Below are 20,860 nucleotides of genomic sequence, written 5' to 3' on the forward strand. Positions count from 1 at the left end.
TATTAATTCGAAATTAATTTTTAAAGTAACGATGCACGCGATCTGTAACTAAACTTAAACATTTCACAATTGTTGTAATAAATTCTTCAAAAGAGAAATGAACGAATCTGTTTCTACGCGAACGCGGGAAATAACGTGAAAAAGCGAGGATATTGTGTCGATCGCGGTTCGCTCCCGCGATTAGTCACGTGGAGCATTACAGTCGCGAATAACATTCAACAGGTGGATTCAACAGGTGGCATTCAACAGGTGGATTCCGGCGCACATGCGCAACCAGCTGTTGAATCCATGCATACGCCTATAGTATGCAGGAACGCATATATGTATATGTGTATCGACGAACGGTGATCGAGTCTCGTTAAATCACGTTTAGAATCTCCGAGAAATGTTGTTGACCCTTGCTCTCGTCCTCTCATCCTATTAATGCGCGTTACACCGTATCGGAATATCGATACTGCATACTAGATCCATTAGGTAATAATTGAAGCTCATTAAGACAATGACGGGTAATAGGTTTGTTATTCTTATCGCGTGTTCGGTTTTCCCGAGATGAAAATAACATTTTAAGTTAATTAGAATGAACCGGGAAACTTTAAGAAAGAAAATATATTGTCTTGTTTGGATCTTAAGATAACAAGAAGCTAATTTGTCAAAAATCCATGCCTTTCTTATAAGATTATTGAATAATGGTATCGAAATTAAACGGAATTAAATTAATTTGTACTACATAAAAAAGATTAACTTTCGAATGCGACTGGTCATCAATATAATTATTATCAGTCTCGCGTAAGTGAAATTAATCGATGTTTCACGCCTCGCCTTTAATTAATGAACACGAATGACTGATTTAATAGTACGAAATACGATACCGCTCGGAAAATTAATATCACCAGCGTGTATCGTATACGTCACGTCGTGTAGTTGTACAACTATATACCAGCGGGAAGGATCACCGCTCTCACGAGGTTTCGATGTTATCGCGAGATATATAATAGTGTCATCGAAACGCTGATATGAAAAGGGCGAGCGAGGGAGAGGGGGCACAAAAGTATAGCGATGAGAATTAGAGGCACTCTCTCGGGCGACCAATTTTTCACGCACACACACACGCACAAGGACTCGGGGGGGGCGAGCACCGCGGGTGCATACTGAGTTCCACGATCTCTAACCTCGAAGCCGATCTACCTTCTCCTCGATGGGCGTTTGGAAATATTTGAAATAATTTAGCGGCCGTGCACACACGGCGACCACGGACGAAGAAACGAGGAACACTCATTAGCATACTAACGACTGTCCCTCGAATTCTCCGCGTAACATCGAGAGGAGGGCGCGAGTTCCCCTGCTCTCTCCTCTTTCTCTTTCTCTCCTACCTTGTTCGCGTGCGACGGCGATAACCGTGGCCCCTTTTGCTCCGCGCTCCGGATTTTTTCCTCTCTTCCATTTTTGGTCCACCGCGAGGAGCACGTGAGCGAACGTTCGCAAACATACGAAAGACTGAAAATATAATGTTACCTTGAGCGCGGGCAGGAGCGGATCGATCATCGCGCGATAATCTTTTTGCAATCATAAAAATAAAAAATATTTTACCGATAATGTCAACGCGCGTACAAAATAAATCTAAATAAAATTCAAAGAAATTAAAAGAAATTCAATTAAATTGTGTGATTAGTAAAATAAATCCAAGTATAGCTTTAGATTTTATTTCCTAAGAAATGAAAGTGACGCAGTTAATTGCGCCATAATCGGCAGAACTCGTGCGTTGCCGGTGCGTCCCTGTTTCGTGAATCGTCTTGATTTCTCGGATGGCGTCCGAATTCCACATTTGTCGTCCGGAACGCGTTCAAATAAAGGAGAGCCAGGTCGTTTCGAAGGCCGAAGCGTAAAGCGTAAAGCAGAGCCGAAGGCAGGATCGCCAAAAGATGGTAAATCGTTACGCGTCGCATATGATGAATATTAACGCGAGCGACTTGGCCCCGGCCTTTTACTCTCTTGTTTCTTCGTCTTGTTCCGCTTCAGGCAACTCCGGTGCACTAATTTGCAGAAGTTCGCTCTCTTGTTAAGAGGAACACGCGCGCGGAAGACGGCGGAGACCCAGATTCGGGTCAGGCGTCGCGTTTATTTATGATGCAAATGCCATTGTTTTTCGGGACCTCAACGGTCCGCAGATTATGCGCGACCGACATTGCAAAAATTTTCCAGCGGTTCTTGTCTCGCTCCCCGCCTTCCCCCCTACCCCCTCCCGCCACCTCTTTTCGACCGAAGAAAAAGCTTCGTGATTCAGGGGACGCGGTTATTCATCGTTCAACAATGAGGGCTCGTCCAAAAAGTCAAAACCATGACAAAACCGATCCGGGACGGAGTCGGCATAAACGCGACAAGGATTGCTTTCTACTCATCGGAGTCATCGCGTCGATTACGACTGACTTTTTATGCCGAGCTTCCGGCGACGACGAGGATTCGAAAAGACACTTAGGCGAGTAACAACGACTTCCGGCGAGCAGTACACATTCAAGCGACGGAAGAGGATGAGATATTTCAAGGAATCAACGATGCATATAGGGTGCATAGAAATTATTTGAATGTTCAACTGCTGCATACTATGCGGAATTGTAACGTTTATCCAAATATCTACAAAATGACTGCATATGTACTTTAGCTTTTGTTAAATGAGTGAGAAGCTTTCGATAAGACAAAATAACATACATTAAAGATAAGATGAAATATCTAAGAGATCAAAAAGTAAAGAATGTAAATGATATCTTTTTCGTTATTAGAAAATTAAGTTATTAGAAAATTAATATACACATATATGCGTGCATTATTAGAGACAGTTAACAATAAGAATACAAAATAAAATGCATAATACAATATAAACGAGATAAAATGAGGAAGCGGATACAAAACGGCAAAAAAGATGCGCGAGAGTATACACTCGTATTATAAAAGTGCCATAAAACCGATTATGGATCCAATCTCTTCGCGTTATCTTTCCCAGCACAGTTAGCTCTCGCGTAAAGTGACATTAAAATGGGAATAGAAGGGAGAAAGAAATGGCATAAGCTGTGCGTTGTGGCGCGTGTTAACACACGGCAAGAATTCGCGCGACTATAGTTTTCCTCGCCTTCCTAGCTCTGTCGCACGTTTGCGAGGCGGATCGGTCGTCGACTTCGTGGAAGCATGAGGCTGCAAAGCGGTTTTTAACTGCGGCTATTACGTCGCCTAATTGCCGGTCATTTAAATACCACCGCCGTGAAACAGATACCGCGATACGAGGAGAGACCGCGGGCAAAGAGCGCGAGAGACTCCGAGGAGCTTAGGCGCCGGCCGACATTGACTCTCGAGAGCGCAGTCGTTGCACCCGATAATTGCAGAAGCGCGGCAGATTGCAACGCGCGAGTTGCACAAAGAGTTTCGGATCGTGATGCTGAAAACCGCACGCTCGAATGGGCCGTCTAGTCTATAAATCTGCTATTCCAGATAACGTATCGATAACGTCATGTGGAGTTACTTTCGCCGTGACTAGGAAAAAAATTGTCCACTTGATTTGATCGACGATCGTTTCTCGATCAGGGGATGCTTGCCGCGACTCATACTTGCCGGATAGACGCGCGACACCCGTCGCCCTGGATAGCGATGGCATGTTTAGAACACGGTTACGGGAAGGAAACCGCGAACTACACCACGGCGCGATCGGCCGATCGTATAAAACGGCGATTTACGGCCGACATAGGCGGCACAGTGGAAAGGAAGAACCGCGCGTACATATGTGGGCCAAACCGCATGGCGACCGTTGGCTTTACGCCCGGTTTACGACCCGATAAATCGCGATCTATGAAAGGATCTGTCGATGGGAGACAACGTTCTACGGAGCTGCTGACAACCGGGCGCTTTCAATTCAACCGCTAAATTCACGATTTCCCGATTGTTATTTTTATTAGATGATATGTTTAAATTTCATGCGCAGAAATAGTCGTAATGAAATCATAAATCATCTGCAAATATCGCCGATATAATTGCATACTTTTAAATTACATTTTTCTTAACTTTTATAATCCATACATATCTCTCTTTTGTTACCTGTGATTTAAAACGTTTTGAGAAAGTTCCACGGATACTCTCGAGCAGCTATTGAAACGTTCAAGATTCGAATGGTAATGCGAATGGCGGCGACGTAAACTCGCCATCGGCACCGCGACAAAGGGTCGATACGATCGCCACGAGTTAAATAGCGAAGTCGCACAAACTGCCGCCCGCTCTCGCATGTGGCCCAGTTCACGCCTGAGTGATCGCATCGCGCTCTTACTACACGGATGGCGCGCGCCCTTGAGCAACGACGTTTAACATTCAACGAACGTGCGCGGTTTCGTATGGATCGTCTTCGTGGTCGTCGTTGTCCTGCGCAACGCCGCGACGCCGACCTCACGTTCGCGAATGCGGTCAATCTTTTCAGAACAATCGCGTTACGCAAATGGAAAGAGATCGATTGGTGCAATCCTCGCGAATTTATCGGAGAGAGAAGACTTGCCTCGATTCACTGTCGCGACTAACCGCGACGAGCGAAGAAAAAAACGCGCAGAGTAAATAAAGTGTCCACTCAAATCTTGTAAAAAAATTCCAGCAAAATTCCCTGAAAATTGTGTGAAAAATCTATTTCTCTGATCTTGCAGGAGCGCTATTTTGTACACGTTACCGACAATTATCGGTGCCGCAGGTATAATATACAGAAAAACACTTAACGACACCGATAATCGTCAATAGCGTGTACAGAATAGCTCCAGGTATTTTTATTCAAAATCCCAGATAAAGAAAATATTTTAAAGATTTTTTTAGTGCAATTTCCTGAAATAAGCATTTCTATTGTACGCGTTTTCTAATGCTTTCCATTCACATAAAGAAAAAAGATATTTAAGATTCCAAGAATGTTAAATCTACAAATATACTAAAAAAAAAAAAACTGAATATCTTTTATTAAGATAAACATTTTCAACTTGCACATTTTAATTTTTTATCATTAAAAATTAAAATAAAGAATATGTAGTACATATTCAATATTTTATTAACATTGAATATATAAACAAAAATAGATATATGTATTTAAAATATATTCCGGCTTATTGGTGAATTGTCTACTGTTTACAATATAAAAGAAAAATTATCAGAGAATTTTTAAAAAATTTTCCCGAGTCCCAATAAAATTCTATGGGAATCCCGATTTTCCGTATTTTTCCAGGGAATAGTATGTTATTGTCGCGATTAATTAATTGCGACGAGCGAAGGGAAAGTGAAATGAATACGCTGTGCGTTATCTCGCGACCGCGTTGTCCTACATGCATATATATATATATATATATATATATATATATATATATATATATATTTTTTATCTTAGCCGTCTTTGTGAAATGCGGACGAAAGGGTTGCGGCCGCCTACCGTTATCGCGCGGGTCAACAAGGATTAACGAGAAGCATCGGACGTTATCCAGATGTCTTAGCTGTCAAGTCATAGAACCGTAATAAAATAACTCGAACGCCTCTGTTTCTGATTTGCCGCTGATTTTTATCGTTGCCATTTATCGAGCTTGTTTAACACTCGTCATTCTTTATAGATTATCAATATACGATTTTATCGATATGATAGTATATAAGAATGTACATATATCTCTTTTATCGTGCGCGTTGACCGTGAATGCTTGTCGTAAACAGGAACTCTTTTAGCGTCGTTTGCTGAGAACTTAACAGGACATATTCCATTACTTTCGCGTTAATGTGGCAGGCAGCGATAAAAGACTACCGTTTCCATCTATTACACTGTGTATAATCGGCTTTAGATACTAAACTAGACAATTGCATTTTACGTTAGAGCAGATGCAAATATTGCGGCTCCGATAACAAAAGTACAGTAATCGATAACGAACAAGTAACGTGCAAAGCGGAGTTAAAAACGCAATTATTTGTTATTAGCTCAGCTTTCACCGGGAGAGCAGACAAATAATTCTTCAGCTCTCTTGTTCGCTTAAAATGGAACATTTGGATTACCATCTATTAAAGACTTTCGACTCTCTCTATATATATTTCTTCTGTGCAATAAAGCGCAAAATATGTTCTCGTAAAAAATTTCGTTTATTTATTTCTCGACATTCAGAAGAGAATTAACTGCAATTAAACGAAATTATTCCCATGCCTTATGATTATTGGCAAAAAAAGAACCGTTAACGGCAATGCTCAAGTAGAATGCCATTTAATAGCGCACTATAATATACGCGAGATAATTCAAAGAAGTAAAGTTACATTAACACAACCGTAGTAGGAGATCCTCACTCGAGAGAGAATGTAACAATCTGAAGAAATAATTCTCAAGTTCGCGGCGATCCATTTCTTCGCAGAGTTTTCAACTATCTCCGCGCGAGTCGTATAGCTCTTGCCGCGTGCTCTTCGTCAAGAGAAGTCTTATCTCTCTCTCCACGAGAAGCAGATCTGGTTGAGTATAGCCGTGCGCGCATCTCGTCCTTTTTCTCTCTCTCTCTCTCTCGAAGACGAGCGCGGATCGCGAATTGTCCTCGTGCATCAATCCGTATATACTCGTCTATCCCCAAGTAGAGACCGAGTATTTACGCTCGCGAAACGCTTCCTCTTCCCTTGAATCGAAGCGGATTCTAATGTAAGCAAATAGCTCCCGAGGACAAATCCCCGCGACCATATCGGCGCGTCGTAAAAGTTTCTAACATACGATCTTGCCGCTTCTCAACGCTGACCATAAAGCGTGGGGGTAAAGCGAATACAGAACGACCATCGCGCGGTCCATTCTCTCAGATGATTAACATCGTACTGTGAGTCACTTTTTAACGCGTTTCGAGAGATTGCTCTGAAAAGTTGTTTTACCACGTATATAGAGCTTTCTCGGCGTACTTCTAGTCAAAGTTAAATTTTTTTTATAACTATCGGTAGCGCTCTCTGTTTAAGCGGAACAATTTATATCGTTTAGAAAAATTCCGAACAATTGTCATATAAATTATTTTGTTACTATAAATTAGAAAGTAATATTTTTCTTCGTATACTTATAATTTTTACATGGAATTAAATTTTCTTGTAAATTATTCCGTAGAATTTCCAGAGAAGTTCCATGATAAAGAGAGAAGCACTTGATGTATTGTTTGAAGAATGTGGTTGGAATGTTCGGCGCATCGATCAAATATCGTAATTATTATATCAAGTATGGCGAGATATACCACAGCGTTATGCATCAGCGGTGAAAAGCGATGGCACGGAATATCCGGGGGTACCGGTTTATTAAATTTTATTGCAGCGCGCGCGCTTACTCTTCGGAGAAACGGACTTTCAAAATCCGCGAGAGAAAATCAGCATACAATAACCGACGCCCATTGTTTCTGTAGTTAGGAACTGTCGTTGCGTACCTATCTGCAATTCAATCGGCGCGATACCGTAGGACGTGGAAGCATTTTGTGTCACACGTGATAAACTGAACTGCCCCTCGAGCGTGTAATACGTTGAGTCGCGCGCGGTGACGTATCCGAAACATGATTTCTAAGATAATCGCGAGGAACACATTGTAGCGAGAATAACTCGCCAGTAATAAATCGCTAAAATTTTGAATGAGTGAAAATGAGAAATCTTCCTGCCTGGTCTCTTAAGGGAGCATACCCGTTTCAACTCACGAAAAATGAATACATGTTCTAAATTTTTTTGCAGCGCAACGATTTGATAAAAACTTTTCATTTTTTTTTACAATATTTATACAATATTAAATATTTAAATAAAAATTTTTAACATTTTTTTTTTAATTATGCGGAGATTTGACTTCAAATTTTGTATGCCAGTTCCTAATAAGATTTCCGCTGTTAACAAAATCTCTTTTCAATCTGATTCCTCATTTTTTTGTTATAAACAAAAAAGATGGATGTTTAAAAAATACGAAATATTTTTCAACATCTTGCCATTTTCTTATTTTTTAAAATTTTGAAAAACGCTTGGATAACAGATAGCTATGTTTAATAAAAAAAATTTGTATTTTTTATTTTGAATATGATAAAAAAAACATTTTCATGCACATCGTACATGAAAATATAAATCAACAAGTGTTCGTATCTTTAAAAAAAAATTTTTAAAGCTGAAAATTTTTATTTAAGTGCTTATTTTTCAAAAGTTAGTTCAAATGGATATATCCTTTAATTTATATTTCATTTTATATAGTATGAAATGCAATTATTACATTTTTGATATTATATACAAACGCAGAGGCAGATATTTTCATAGCAAAAGCTGAAAGCTTCGATGTTATTAATTGACCAAGATATTCTTACTATTCCTATATTAAAACACAACATGCAAATGCTCGCATGAATATTTTTCAATCGATCTGAGATATATAGTCATTACCATGCATTTGCAATCATTGTTTTTGATTTGCAGAAATATCAGCGTCTCTCGTTCTCTCATTCATTTATCAACAGCGATGTTTGCTAGGCTTGTCGCGATTAGAAGCCACTCGAAACGAAAATGAGAGTGCTCTCTTGAAATAAGTATGCAGAGCACATGAAGCTCAAGGTCCATGCCACTGAGTGACGTCATGTCTGTCTTCACTCGTCTTCGTCTCATTCGCGATTTCCACGATCTTGTTTCGCTAGATTTCTTGGAGCCGCGCCAAAAGTTCGCAATATCATTATTTTCGAGCTTCATAGCAATCTGCATGATATTCGTATAAATATCACATATTTGACTAGATCGCAATGATAATTATCTCCTTCATCAATTATGCGAGCATTTATCGCTATATAATGAATGCTAAATCTGAATAAATGCCTGCAATGCAGTATATCTAAATATTAATGAAAGGTGATGACAGCTTCTAAATAATCTTTGATCTCAAGTTTTAATAGGTAAAAAATGATCATTCAATTATATAGCGTTTTCTGAGTAAAACAAACATCACGTTGCAAAGTGTATGGATTTCATTATGTTACGCTACGCTTTGCTGATTGTGTTTCATTAGCGGATACGAACAAATTGGACTTATCTCGAAAGCATCGGATAGATTCCACGGTGTGTAATGAAGCGGATCGCAATTTACGCGTGCGTCTGTTACGGTGCGCCTACGTAATCACGAGAATACACAATTATCCTGTTGTAATGAACGCGGATCTGCCGCGAAATAACAAACGATTAAAAATAGCCAGACGGATCTAGATGTTTTTACCCGGAACGCCGTTAATCACCGTCACTCTTTTCTCGAGTCGTTTAAAGCTTTATCTGGAATTCGTGTCGGAACGAATTGCGGTGTAATTCACAATCGGGGAAAGAGGAAAAATCATTAGCGAGCGTTACGACATGTCACAGCGGAAACATCGGCGTGATGTATGTAATCGATTATTATTAGCACAGCCGCGTGTTGGTTCAGCACAGTGCCGCGGCGTAGTGCCAGGACGCGAAATTCAGATCGTTGCGGATTACGGTGCCGCGTCATCTTCATCTGGGAAAGCCAGCGAGCGAGGAAACGCGAGCGAAGGATGGATGCATCGATCGCGAACAAGGAGGATGTCGCGATGACGCGCAAATACGGTTTGCGTACGCGCTGCTTTGCGACGAGCATCGGCCAAGCGTACATCAGGGTCACTCGCCGATACGCGCATGCATTCATATGCTAATGTCGTGCTCGCTCGAGATGTTAACGAGTCGCCTCGTGTTGTCGCGGCGGAATCATCTGTGACCGTCAACGCATTGACATCCTCTCTCGCGGTCGCCATTTACATGATCTCCAAATTTTGTATCAAATATTGGTAGATTAAATTGTTTAAAAGAAATGGAGATTTCCGGATATACAGAACAGTTAAATTCAGAGACGCGCATATAATGAATTGATTGAAATTAGACTATCTCGTGTCGCGTATTTTATGTAATGCGATATTAATATATCATTAATATGTTCACTATTACATAATTATATGTATTAATACGTATTAATTATATTTAATCACAGTTTCTCACTAAATAATATATTAACTTAATATATTAACATACATTATTTGATGAGAAATTATTTATGTGATAAAATATTATATATTTATATATAATACATATAATTAAATAATAATAAATATTCTGGTTTGCCGAAGCGAGATCGATTCCATCGAGAATCTATCGATCAGCTGATCCTCTATATCGATCAGAATAGCGACGACACTCGACAATTATTCGAGTAATTGTAACGGCGCTCGCTGGGTGATCGCATAACGACACGACCACCGCCGAAGCTGACAGTCGTGTCTCTGCTCTCTTACCAGGCTCCGCAAACTTTTCTCTCGTCCGCTTCGGCGAGGCACCTGTACTACCGCGACGCCTTTCTCCGTCGCACCGGTATCCGCCGACCTAACGTAACGAATCACGTTCTCGTCGCACTCGCGGCGCATCCAAGTCTCCTCTCTCGGTCCATTTCTTTCCATCCGTCTCTCGCCGTCTCACTCCGCGCCATGAGCTCGCAAACGCGCGCCTCCTGTCCTTTCCCCTCACCTCCGTCGCCATCACCCCGGTACCATTATGTATATTCCCGTTCGTCCCGTCTCGCTCTTTCGCTCGCGCCTATCAACAATCTATATTAAGGACGTGGGAATGTGAAATGGCCTGTCCAGCTATGCCAGCGATGCTATTGGAGTCGCGGTGTGGCCGTGTCTCGACTGTCTCGACTCTCCGATCCCTCTCCGCGCATATATGTATGTATACACACATACATGTAATCACGCATCTAACTCACCTCATCGCCCCGTGTCACGCGTTCGTGCCGTGACCTCGGATTCGTGCACGACGGATACCGCACGCCGAATTCCGTGCGAGATGTGCCACAACGGACTTTCTCGCGAATCGTTTACGAGAAATCCGATAATACCGCAGCCTTTGCTCCTTCTTCCAAAAGTAATTTTAGTCTTTTTCCTCGCGAGTCATTCACGTTCGCGGGGGGTTAATCGTCCCTTTAGGTAATAGCGTGACTATCGCCGCACACTTGGTGCCTATTACGTTTTCGCTTGGCGTGGGATCAAACGTTTAGCGATATTTTATGTGACAAGAATGACAGGTACATATGACAGATATATGTGTATTTTATATATTATTTTACGAAATTATCATAAAATTGAAATTTTAATGTTAATGAAACAAAATTATTAACGATATTCACAAGAGATTGAGTATCACGGTGAGTACTGATGTACGCGATATTTCATGCAAAAATATTAATATGTATGAATACAAAGTTTAACAATGCGGAATTTTTATATTTATAAAATCATGAAGCATTACTGATGTCCTATTTTACACAAGATCACACGATAATAATGTCAAATAAAATCAAAATTAATAAATTTATCTCTTTGAAATCAAGCTGATATGATATTCAACATCAAGCATATAAAACTGAAATACTTAAAGATAACAAAGATCTCTTTGTAAACAAAGACAAATTTAAATATTACTAAATCGCGAAAAAGTGTGAGATGATAGAAATTATCGGAAATTCATTTGATCGCGACAATATATCGATCTGCGACGGTGTCGCGTTGTCAAAACGAAAATTATATTTGTCGCGTCACTTAGCTCATCGCGAGGAAATATGCAGCATCAAATGAATAACTGCCGCGCTAAACGCGTACGTAACTCATTCGCGGAACCGATTCATATTAGATAAAGGTTTGACGACACGTTTCGTCGCTCTCGCGGAAAACCGAATATTCCTGGAATGCCGATCTGTATATCGATGCAAGAATCACACGTGACTCGCGTCATTTCATGCTCCCCATTTGGCAGAGGTTGTGGTTTGATTCTCCTCACGTGCGGAGAATTATAGCGTTTCTCCCTCGAAGAAAATTATCGTGGAAAATTAGCACAGCTGATCGACTTATCGAATGTCATTTCGATGACATTCTCATCATCCGGATAAATAATCAATTTTTTTAATTCCCACTATTCGAAAAATATTCTTTCTAATTTCTCATCATCTCGATAAGATTCTTTTCAATTTTTTTCATTCATATTGGAACATCGTCATTACCATATAATTTCAATATCTTATATTACATTTGTACACATTAAAAATAATTTATTGCCATGACGTCGTCAGTCGCGCTTTATCGTGCATTCCTTGTGCCTTTTAGTATATAATTTTCCATTTTATTTAATTGTTATTGTTTAATTATTTTTAATGTATTAATTATTTATTAATTGAAGCATATCAATCGAGAGATTTAAATCCAAAGTCGCCGCGTATTCGCTTTCTATAAACCGTTTCTTATTTCTTTTCACGATCATGGACGATTTTGATTTCTCTGCGTTGTTTTATGCCGTCACAAATCGATCTAGGATTCCGGGCGTGCCGGCTGATTTGAGATAATCTCAGCTTCTCTCGACGGATTTGTCGCACGCGCCCCTAAATGGCATACGTTCTCCGCATGGACGGTGACCGTTTATTTTGCCGTTTGTTGTTGTCGTTACTATTACCGCCGCAGTTGATATTGCGACTCGTTTGCCAATCCTGATCAAACCCTGTGTACGTCCAACGGCCGGACAAGTAACCGAACTGTGCAAAAACTTGTAAAGCCGAGCCAAACACGCGCTCGCACGCACAATGTTACGCAATCCCGCGAATCCCGTTGTCCCGCTTTGTCGGGGGACAACTGTCCGACTATCTATGCGTAGTTGACCGAGTGAGCACACGCCGAGCTGCTCGGGGAATCCGGCGATGCAATCGCTATTCGCGAAAGACGGTCATCCGCGACGCTGGAAGAATGTCGCCACTTTTCCCGATTCCGTAGTCGATTCAGAGCTCGATATGGCAGAATCGCGCCGCCGGATCAATTACATCGCGTGGACAATTCGGGCGAATAAACCGAGCACGCTGACAACAAATCGATATGTAGGTATGTAAATACCTACTGACACTTTTCTGACACCGTCGCGCTGCAGGCAGATATATCTCTTACGTACGATTTCTCTGGCTCGAGTATAAACTTTTTTCGAACAAATTGTGCTGTGGCTAAAATTATAAATTTTTCAAATCTGATCTTCTTAAATCTTAGATAATAGATTTATTGTGAATACTAAATATATTATAATACTAAATAAATTTATTGCAATTATGTATACAAGATATTTATTATCACGCTATTATTAAATATAAAAGTTTATCTATTGTTTGATTTTCATGGGATACATTATATACTTCCAATCACGAGATGGCTGGAAACATATGCGCAATTTTTATATTTCTGACTGATAAATAGTCTGAAAGGCAAAAGCACTGTTTAACGACGGAATTGCAATGGCATATATAAATAATTCCCGCATAATTTTGTTTTATTTTATATATTTTTCTTACGTAATAATTAATCTTAAATATTTACTTTAAATATTTGCACCTAATACAATCGTTATTATATTATGATTCTGTCGCATTGCGATTTTGATTCATCGGAATCTCATACGCGCAATCTAAGATAATATAAAATTTAATTACATCAAATAACTTTTACTATAATCACTCCAAAAAATAAAATATCTGATCTGATAAATACGATATTCAATAAATGCTGTTTCCTTAAACAAACTTAAATTTATATATATATATATAACCGATCGATAAATGCTTCACTAATCATCGGAATATTTTACGAATTACGTGCGAATAGGCGTACGAATTTTTCCAACAACCATCCTACTATTCCGGATGACTCAAACAATGACATAAATGCGACGATCATCCGGAAGTCCAACGAATCATACCGAGACCGACAAGTAGGTCGTGAATTGGTCGCGCCGTGGACACTTCATCGAACGACTCATCGTTCCTGATTGGGACGCGTACCACTACTCGCGTAAGCTTATAGAATTTTCGACTGTTACCAGCTTGCCCACGTGGCTTTTCGGTCAGGTGGAATCCGCCAAGTCCTTCCGCAGCAGCTTCCGCGACGACGATACGACACGGTGACTTTTTACGTCTTATCTTCCGTTTCTTGTTCCATACACGCACGCGCTAATCGATCGTGACGCAATGATTTAACAACAGGGAAAACGTGAGAACGCGGATACGCGAAGTTGCGTAGATCTTGTAATCTCGAAATAGCTCTAATATATGCGGTGACTACATTTTAATAAGGCACAATTATGGTCAATCTTAAGGAAGTCAATTTTATGAATACAAGCGATTTATATATGCTCGAGTATGAAAACTGTAATAATTATTTAGATCGAATAAATAGAGAAGGCGAACATATCTTTTTCTTAAATTTAATATTAATGTTAATTTGTAATAAGATCCACTTCATAAACGCGGATATTGTGTGTGATGTCAGATATTTTTTCTCACTCTTTTTTCATTCTTTGCATTTTATTTTATATATGTATACATAGTATATACTATATTATAAGTTATTTTATAATTTTTTGAATATTATATTATTATATTTTGCTATATTATAATTGCATTTTTAGAGAAAAAATAAAATATTTTTAGAAGAAAAAACTTGTTGCTATTAAATTTTTTGAGTAAAAAATTAATTTTATTTCTAAATATTTTTCATGATTAAAGAGAGCATTAAGTATATATTTTTAAATAAATCGTATTATCAGATTGAGATCAGAAGTTTCCTCTGAACAGGGAGACAATCGAATGAAACGTATAGCCAATCTGTCGATTATGGATACTGTGCGCTCGCATTTTTCGACATCTCTCGAAATTTCTGGAGGGTGTGAAGCGGCGAAAAATTGCAAAGTCGCGTCGTAAATTAGTACTCGATGACCGTGCGAGCGAGACCGCGTGTGTGCGCGCCTTTCGAAGCAGCGGGGTTTTCTCGAGGCAGTTTTATCGTCGGCCGACAGGCGTTTAACTTTACGAGCGGCCACGCCACGTATATACTCTATCTCCTCCTCCTCCTCCTCCTCCTCCTCGTCTTTCCGCTCTTTTTCTCCATCTCTCTACTCGCTCCCTTCGTCTCCTTTGCTCGTTCCCTCGCGTATCCTCCTCGTCATTCTTTCCTTCTCCTTCTTTCTCGCGCATGCCTCTCTTCTAGGCGCAGGCATGCTAATTCACGTGACGCGCGTAACATTAAACCCTGACGTTTAATCCGGTAGAAACGCGCGTGGCTTACACGCGGGCACCGACCCTTTATATGGTCCGGTCGTATGGAGGTTTCTCGCGGACGTATCTGGTAATATCCGGCGTGAAAGTATGGTGCTGGATCGTGATAATGCTCTTCGTTTGTCTCGATAATCCGATTAATTTATACGAATGCGCAGCTTCGTGCGATTCCTCGACATGTCAAAAGTCAAAGGTTGGGCCGAGAGATCTCGCGCGAAAATTCATGATCAATCGACGATCGTAAGACTATTGTAAATGTCTGGTGCGACGATACATACACATTTGTAGATCAATTTAACGAGCATGCATTAATTTTTAGAGATGCGTCAGCAAAATATTCTGTTCTTTAATTTTGTTTTGGTTGCTTTCAGTGATGTAAATCTGAAAATATCATCAAGACGTGTGTGGATGCTCTACAAAATTGATTATTTAATGCTGTAATTGCAGTAATAAATATGCGACCTTCTATATAAAAACCTTTTTATAAATGTTTCAAAATTTTCCATAAAATAGATATAATTCTGATTTAATTGAAATTTTATACAAGACGAGCAATTAACAGCAATTATTATAACCTTCTGTTACAGTCATTCTTCGGTCGCACATATAGCAACCCCGGTAGTGTGTCAGAATGTAAGAACGGCGGCAATTGCGAGATTAACAAGAAGAATCGTACGTCCTGCAAAGCCTGCCGACTAAAAAAATGCTTATTAGCCGGTATGTCCAAGTCAAGCTCGCGCTACGGTCGGCGTTCAAATTCGTTTAAGGCGACCTACGCATCGGGCCAGGAGGATAAACAGAGCGAAAAGCCTCACATCATTCCGTCCTTCGGTTTATATCCATCTCCTTTATTATCGCGATCTTGCATTGGTTTTGACGATGAGACTGACGCTGCATCGACCATTCAGAAAAATTCAACAAGCCGTATCAACGATGTCGCGAATTTTCACAATAACGGACTTTTTATGCACAACTGGCATGCCTCGTTCCAACCGCAATTATCTATCACACCTCTATCCACATCGACTCAAGTTGCATCGTTACCGATAAGTAATCAAATACAGCGACAAAGCCCCATGCAATACTGCCCATTGCCCATCCTGTCAAAGTCCAACCCATCGCTCATGGAATCACAGTCAAGAAACACGTCCGACAGCGACTCGAGTGATGACGAACGCCTTCACGATGTGGAGGAGTATAAGAGCAGTTCGAGCCGAGTTTCGCCATTCACACTCACCAACAAGATAGACGAGCCGACGCTGTCCAGCTCGTCCGTCAATAGCAGTCTGATGCTTGCGGACACTCATAATCCCTATTTATACTCGATACCAGGCATGATCACACCAACGGCATACTCAGCGAGGGGTGGCGACTCACTTTTGGTCAGTCCTAATCCTGGTGGACTCGCCGACGAACGGGACGAACCGATAGACCTCAGTATTCGAGCGAGCAGTAGCTTGTCGCAATCTAATAATGAGTCGTCGGAAAAGAAGGAGGAAAAGGAAGAAGATCAAATAAATGATAGCGACAGCTCCATAGAGGATTGCGCGGTAGATCCGCTTGATTTAACACTCGATGCTAGACCTATAATTAGATCTTTGAGAGCCACAAGTCGATCTTATTGTTAATTTAATCACGCTCAAAGTCTTAAGCAATTTTGAGATAAATAATTTCAAACCATTCGGGAGAGATGTCGGACAAGAATTTACAATAGTGATATATTTATTTATGAAACAAAAAAAGATTAATAATATAGCGATAAAAAGAATGAATTCCGCGATGAGAAGATAATAGCGATGCTAATTGCAAGGAAATGTCAAGTGTTTTGACTACTAGGCATTATCACGAAAATGTGTTCATTTCATACAAGGGAGTATTCGGAACACGAATACACCTTTGTACGCGTGTGTATTATATTAATTTAATTTATTTCAGATTAACTAAGTTATCCGTACAGCCTTCGAATGAATGCCGTTTCAAACAAACCAAGAATAAAAAATAATAATTATGAGTAGAGTTATTATTTTTAAATATTATTACTGACATAATTATATAGAAAAATATATATTACAGGTATATTTATTCAGAAATTTTGACAAATTTGTCAAGTCATTTTTGATTAATGCTATTTCAAATAGAAGAGAGAATACAAATGTCAAATTATTATAAAATTTAATTATTACAAAATTCAAATTATTATATTATTTAATTAGATAGCCAAAAAATTGATTTTAAAAAATGTGCTTTTTTTGTTGATAGGATAAATATAAAAATTATATTATATAATTACGCATAGTGAGCCAGAGTGAAATATTTTGGCCAGTATAAACTAAATGCCTGAACTCTTTGCATTCGTATGTCTATTCTCAGTTGCCGAAACTAGAAACTATTCTTATTGTTCAATTGCTATAAAGAAAAAGAGATAAAATTCCAAAAAATATAAGAATAATCTTGAACCCGAACTTCGAACCGTTCAGACAAACTATAAGTCGAGCTTCATCGCAAATGCATATTAAAATTTATTTTAATGCGTGATTCATAATGAAATTAGCTTGAAGGTCTGAGCATTTAGCTTGAGATTTGATATTTTTTGGGCGTGTAAAATGAATAAGACATATAATAATATGAAATCAATATAGGCAGATAGAGACTAATAGAAATCTATCTTTCTAGACAGAGTTAAACCTTGTTTAATTTTTTTGAAATGTATTCTCATATGCGAGTGCATCTAACTTTTCATATATTTATTTCGCAATTCACGTCAATAATGCAATTAAATAAAAAATATCTTTTTTTCGTCATTTTTATTGTAATCAAAAAATTAAATATGTTGTTAGAACTTTCATCTTTTAAAAGAATTTTGTTGTATTGATTAATAAGGTATTTTTTAAATTTATATTTATAAAATTGTGATTTTTATTATAAAAAAGTGCGAGATCACATTAAAAATGTTAGATCACATTAAAGATTTATTAAATAATTTTTAATTATTTAAATTTAATGAAAAATTGTATGTAATGCGAAAAAATTTGGAAAAAAATATAGTAATATATAATTATCTAGTATGTTTCAGCGGAAGAACTAAAGACAATACACAGTTGAATTTTATTTGTACAACATGTGACCGAAAATATGGATATAAGCGATTATTTTCAAAGAATCATGCTTTAACAAATAATAAAATATGATTTTTGTATAAAATAACATTTTGTGTTTATTTATTTACGTAAATCTAAATTAGATTTATGTAATGCATGTTTTCCCACATGTCTGTTAGAATTTATAAATAATTATATAATATTTGTATATTTAAATGTGTGTAATTATTTATTTTTAGAAGACCATATAATTAGAATATATGTAAAGAAAAATCGAGAAAAACTTACAAAATCTAAAAATATATTTAATTCTTTCTTATATTATACACAAAGAATAAGTCAAATAATTTAATATAAGCTGGTTGATACACTAGGTTCACATTATAGTGCAAAGGGTTTTTAATTATAATATATTATTTATACATTATAAATCGTACAGATGTATTCAAGGTTGGGCGATTAAATAAAAATATTTATGTCTCTGTTGCGCTTTTAAAAATAGAAAAAAAATCTTTGACGAGAAATATCACAGTTTAAGAAATAAATATGATGGTGGGAAAAATTTTTTTTGTAAAAGTGACTTGTTTTAAAGATTTCAAATTTATGCTTTTTTAAATAAAACCATATGCTTTTACAAATCAATGCTAATTATTCTGCATGTAAAAAAGTATAAAAGTACAAAAATATTTATTTCTCGATTTATTTTATCTTAATATGCATTTTATATGCAGAATAATAGGAAAAATTAATTTATACAAGAAAACAAGATATAATTGCGTTAAGATAGCAGTGATCTTGAAACATCTAAAACAGCAACTTTGAAAAAAAGTTTATTTCTACCCTCATATTGCTCTCTCCCATTTTCTATACATTATTATTAACATTACGTTGGAGAATCTATCATATTGTGATAGATAATGCTATTATATTATTCCGTGCTATTCTCAATGTGTGTACGAACGCGTAGTTGCGCATGTGTATTTGTATCTGCACGTGTGTTAATGAGGATACGAGAGAAACTTGAGGCAGTGCATCAGTTCACTGCGACTGGTTACACCAGTCGAGCAATAAGCAATCGCTTCAATCCGTCATGACTCTATGCATGAGTTGGGCAACGCAGTTGTGTACAGAACAATTTTAACCGTCTGTGTGTGCGACACACATACTCGTGCTCGAAACGAATGAAATATCGATGGACAAGCCAGCAACAAGCCCGCGATTCTATCGCAACAAAAGCGAATTTTCACGAGAACAGTAGCGACCGCACGGAGAAACTTCTTTTAACACAAGCATAAATCTCTAGAATTGAAATAAATAAATGTAAATAGTGATTGGCTACTGCTACTATATCATGGAAATTCGCTTAGCGCGGAGAATTACAATTTGTATTATGTATAATAATAGATAGAAAATATTTGTTATTAATTTTAATTTGATGTAAATATAGAATAAATTTTATTTTTAATCGTCTCTTCAATTATTTTAATTTTTTTTTTTATACAATAAATTTTTATATGATACTTTAAGGTAGAATTTAAATATTGTCGAAAAAAATGCAACTATTTTCTTAATATAGGGCTTTTATATAGAGAAGAAAAGTAGAAATTCGAACTATACCTATATTCAAGTCTGCTGTTATTATCATGGTATCAAAAAAATTCATCAAAAACGAAGTCACACCAGAATCGATTTAAAATTAAATTCAACTAAATAATAACTCAACAATGTATTAATTTTTTTAATATTCCAGCCTAAATATAATAAATAGGCAATCCTGTCATTTTCGAATTTGGAATTTCGCTATTGTTAAACTTTTTATAAATTATTTTTATCAATTAATTTTAACGCTTGTAATAAACAAAATATATAAAATATGTAAAAGTGTCTACCAAGATGTTTCTCAAATTTTTCAAAATTCGGAAATTTTAATAATCATCAAATTATCTAATATTATCTAAAAATATTTAATTACACATCTAATTCCGTTTATTATTATATATAATAACAGTCATGCGGCGCGTCGTGTATATATACCTTAAAAAAAAATTTAGCTATGTACACAAATACTTGAAGAGAATCGTCAGCTCGATAAAATAAATCATCTCATGATTGAATCCATCGTACAAAGAGGTATATATCGAAAATGGACGGTAGTGGTTTGGACTTTAGTGGAAACACCGGTCGCTTTCTCTTCGAAGCAGATCGCGAAAGATATTGCCCGTTCGGCAATCTCCCGAAGCGGTGACAACAAGAGAGGGACGCGGTAGATCATGCGAGGATAATGCGTCAAGTAAAATGCCAATGGCTCTCTCGGGACACGATAGACAAGATAGCGCGAGCGCGATAGTCGACTCGCTTCCACTGCAGACAGCGGCATTGGTAAGAAATTATCGATGATCTCACGTGTGATATGCCGTTCTGCACGTTTTCTCGTTCTTTTTTCATCCGTTTCCTGATTAAGCAAATTAATAACTCGAAGAGACAACCGTAATGACGCGCTAATTGATTGCGCAAAACGCGGTGTTCACGTAAAACCACCGTCGCGGCCGTGAGTAATGAGCCGTGTCGCCGCGTAATTATTAATTCCTAGAGCTGTTGACGGTTTTACAAAGTGGCTCTATCTATTTCG

The 20,860-nt window shown here is 38.0% G+C and overlaps 1 protein-coding gene across 2 annotated transcripts in view; it reads left to right on the forward strand.

Annotated features, from left to right (window-relative positions):
- LOC126848394 (zygotic gap protein knirps-like) overlaps nucleotides 1-18,401 on the forward strand; it is a 30,495-nt gene extending 12,094 nt beyond the window's left edge. For both annotated transcript variants that reach the window (XM_050589267.1, XM_050589268.1), the window contains one exon: nucleotides 15,721-18,401. In XM_050589267.1, the coding sequence (XP_050445224.1) occupies nucleotides 15,721-16,761 (1,041 nt within the window). In that variant the 3' untranslated portion in view covers nucleotides 16,762-18,401. The remainder of the gene's footprint in view (nucleotides 1-15,720) is intronic.
- Nucleotides 18,402-20,860: the final 2,459 nt, after the last annotated feature.

The sequence above is a fragment of the Cataglyphis hispanica genome, chromosome 3 (genome assembly GCF_021464435.1).
Source record: "Cataglyphis hispanica isolate Lineage 1 chromosome 3, ULB_Chis1_1.0, whole genome shotgun sequence".
Lineage (NCBI taxonomy): Eukaryota > Metazoa > Arthropoda > Insecta > Hymenoptera > Formicidae > Cataglyphis > Cataglyphis hispanica.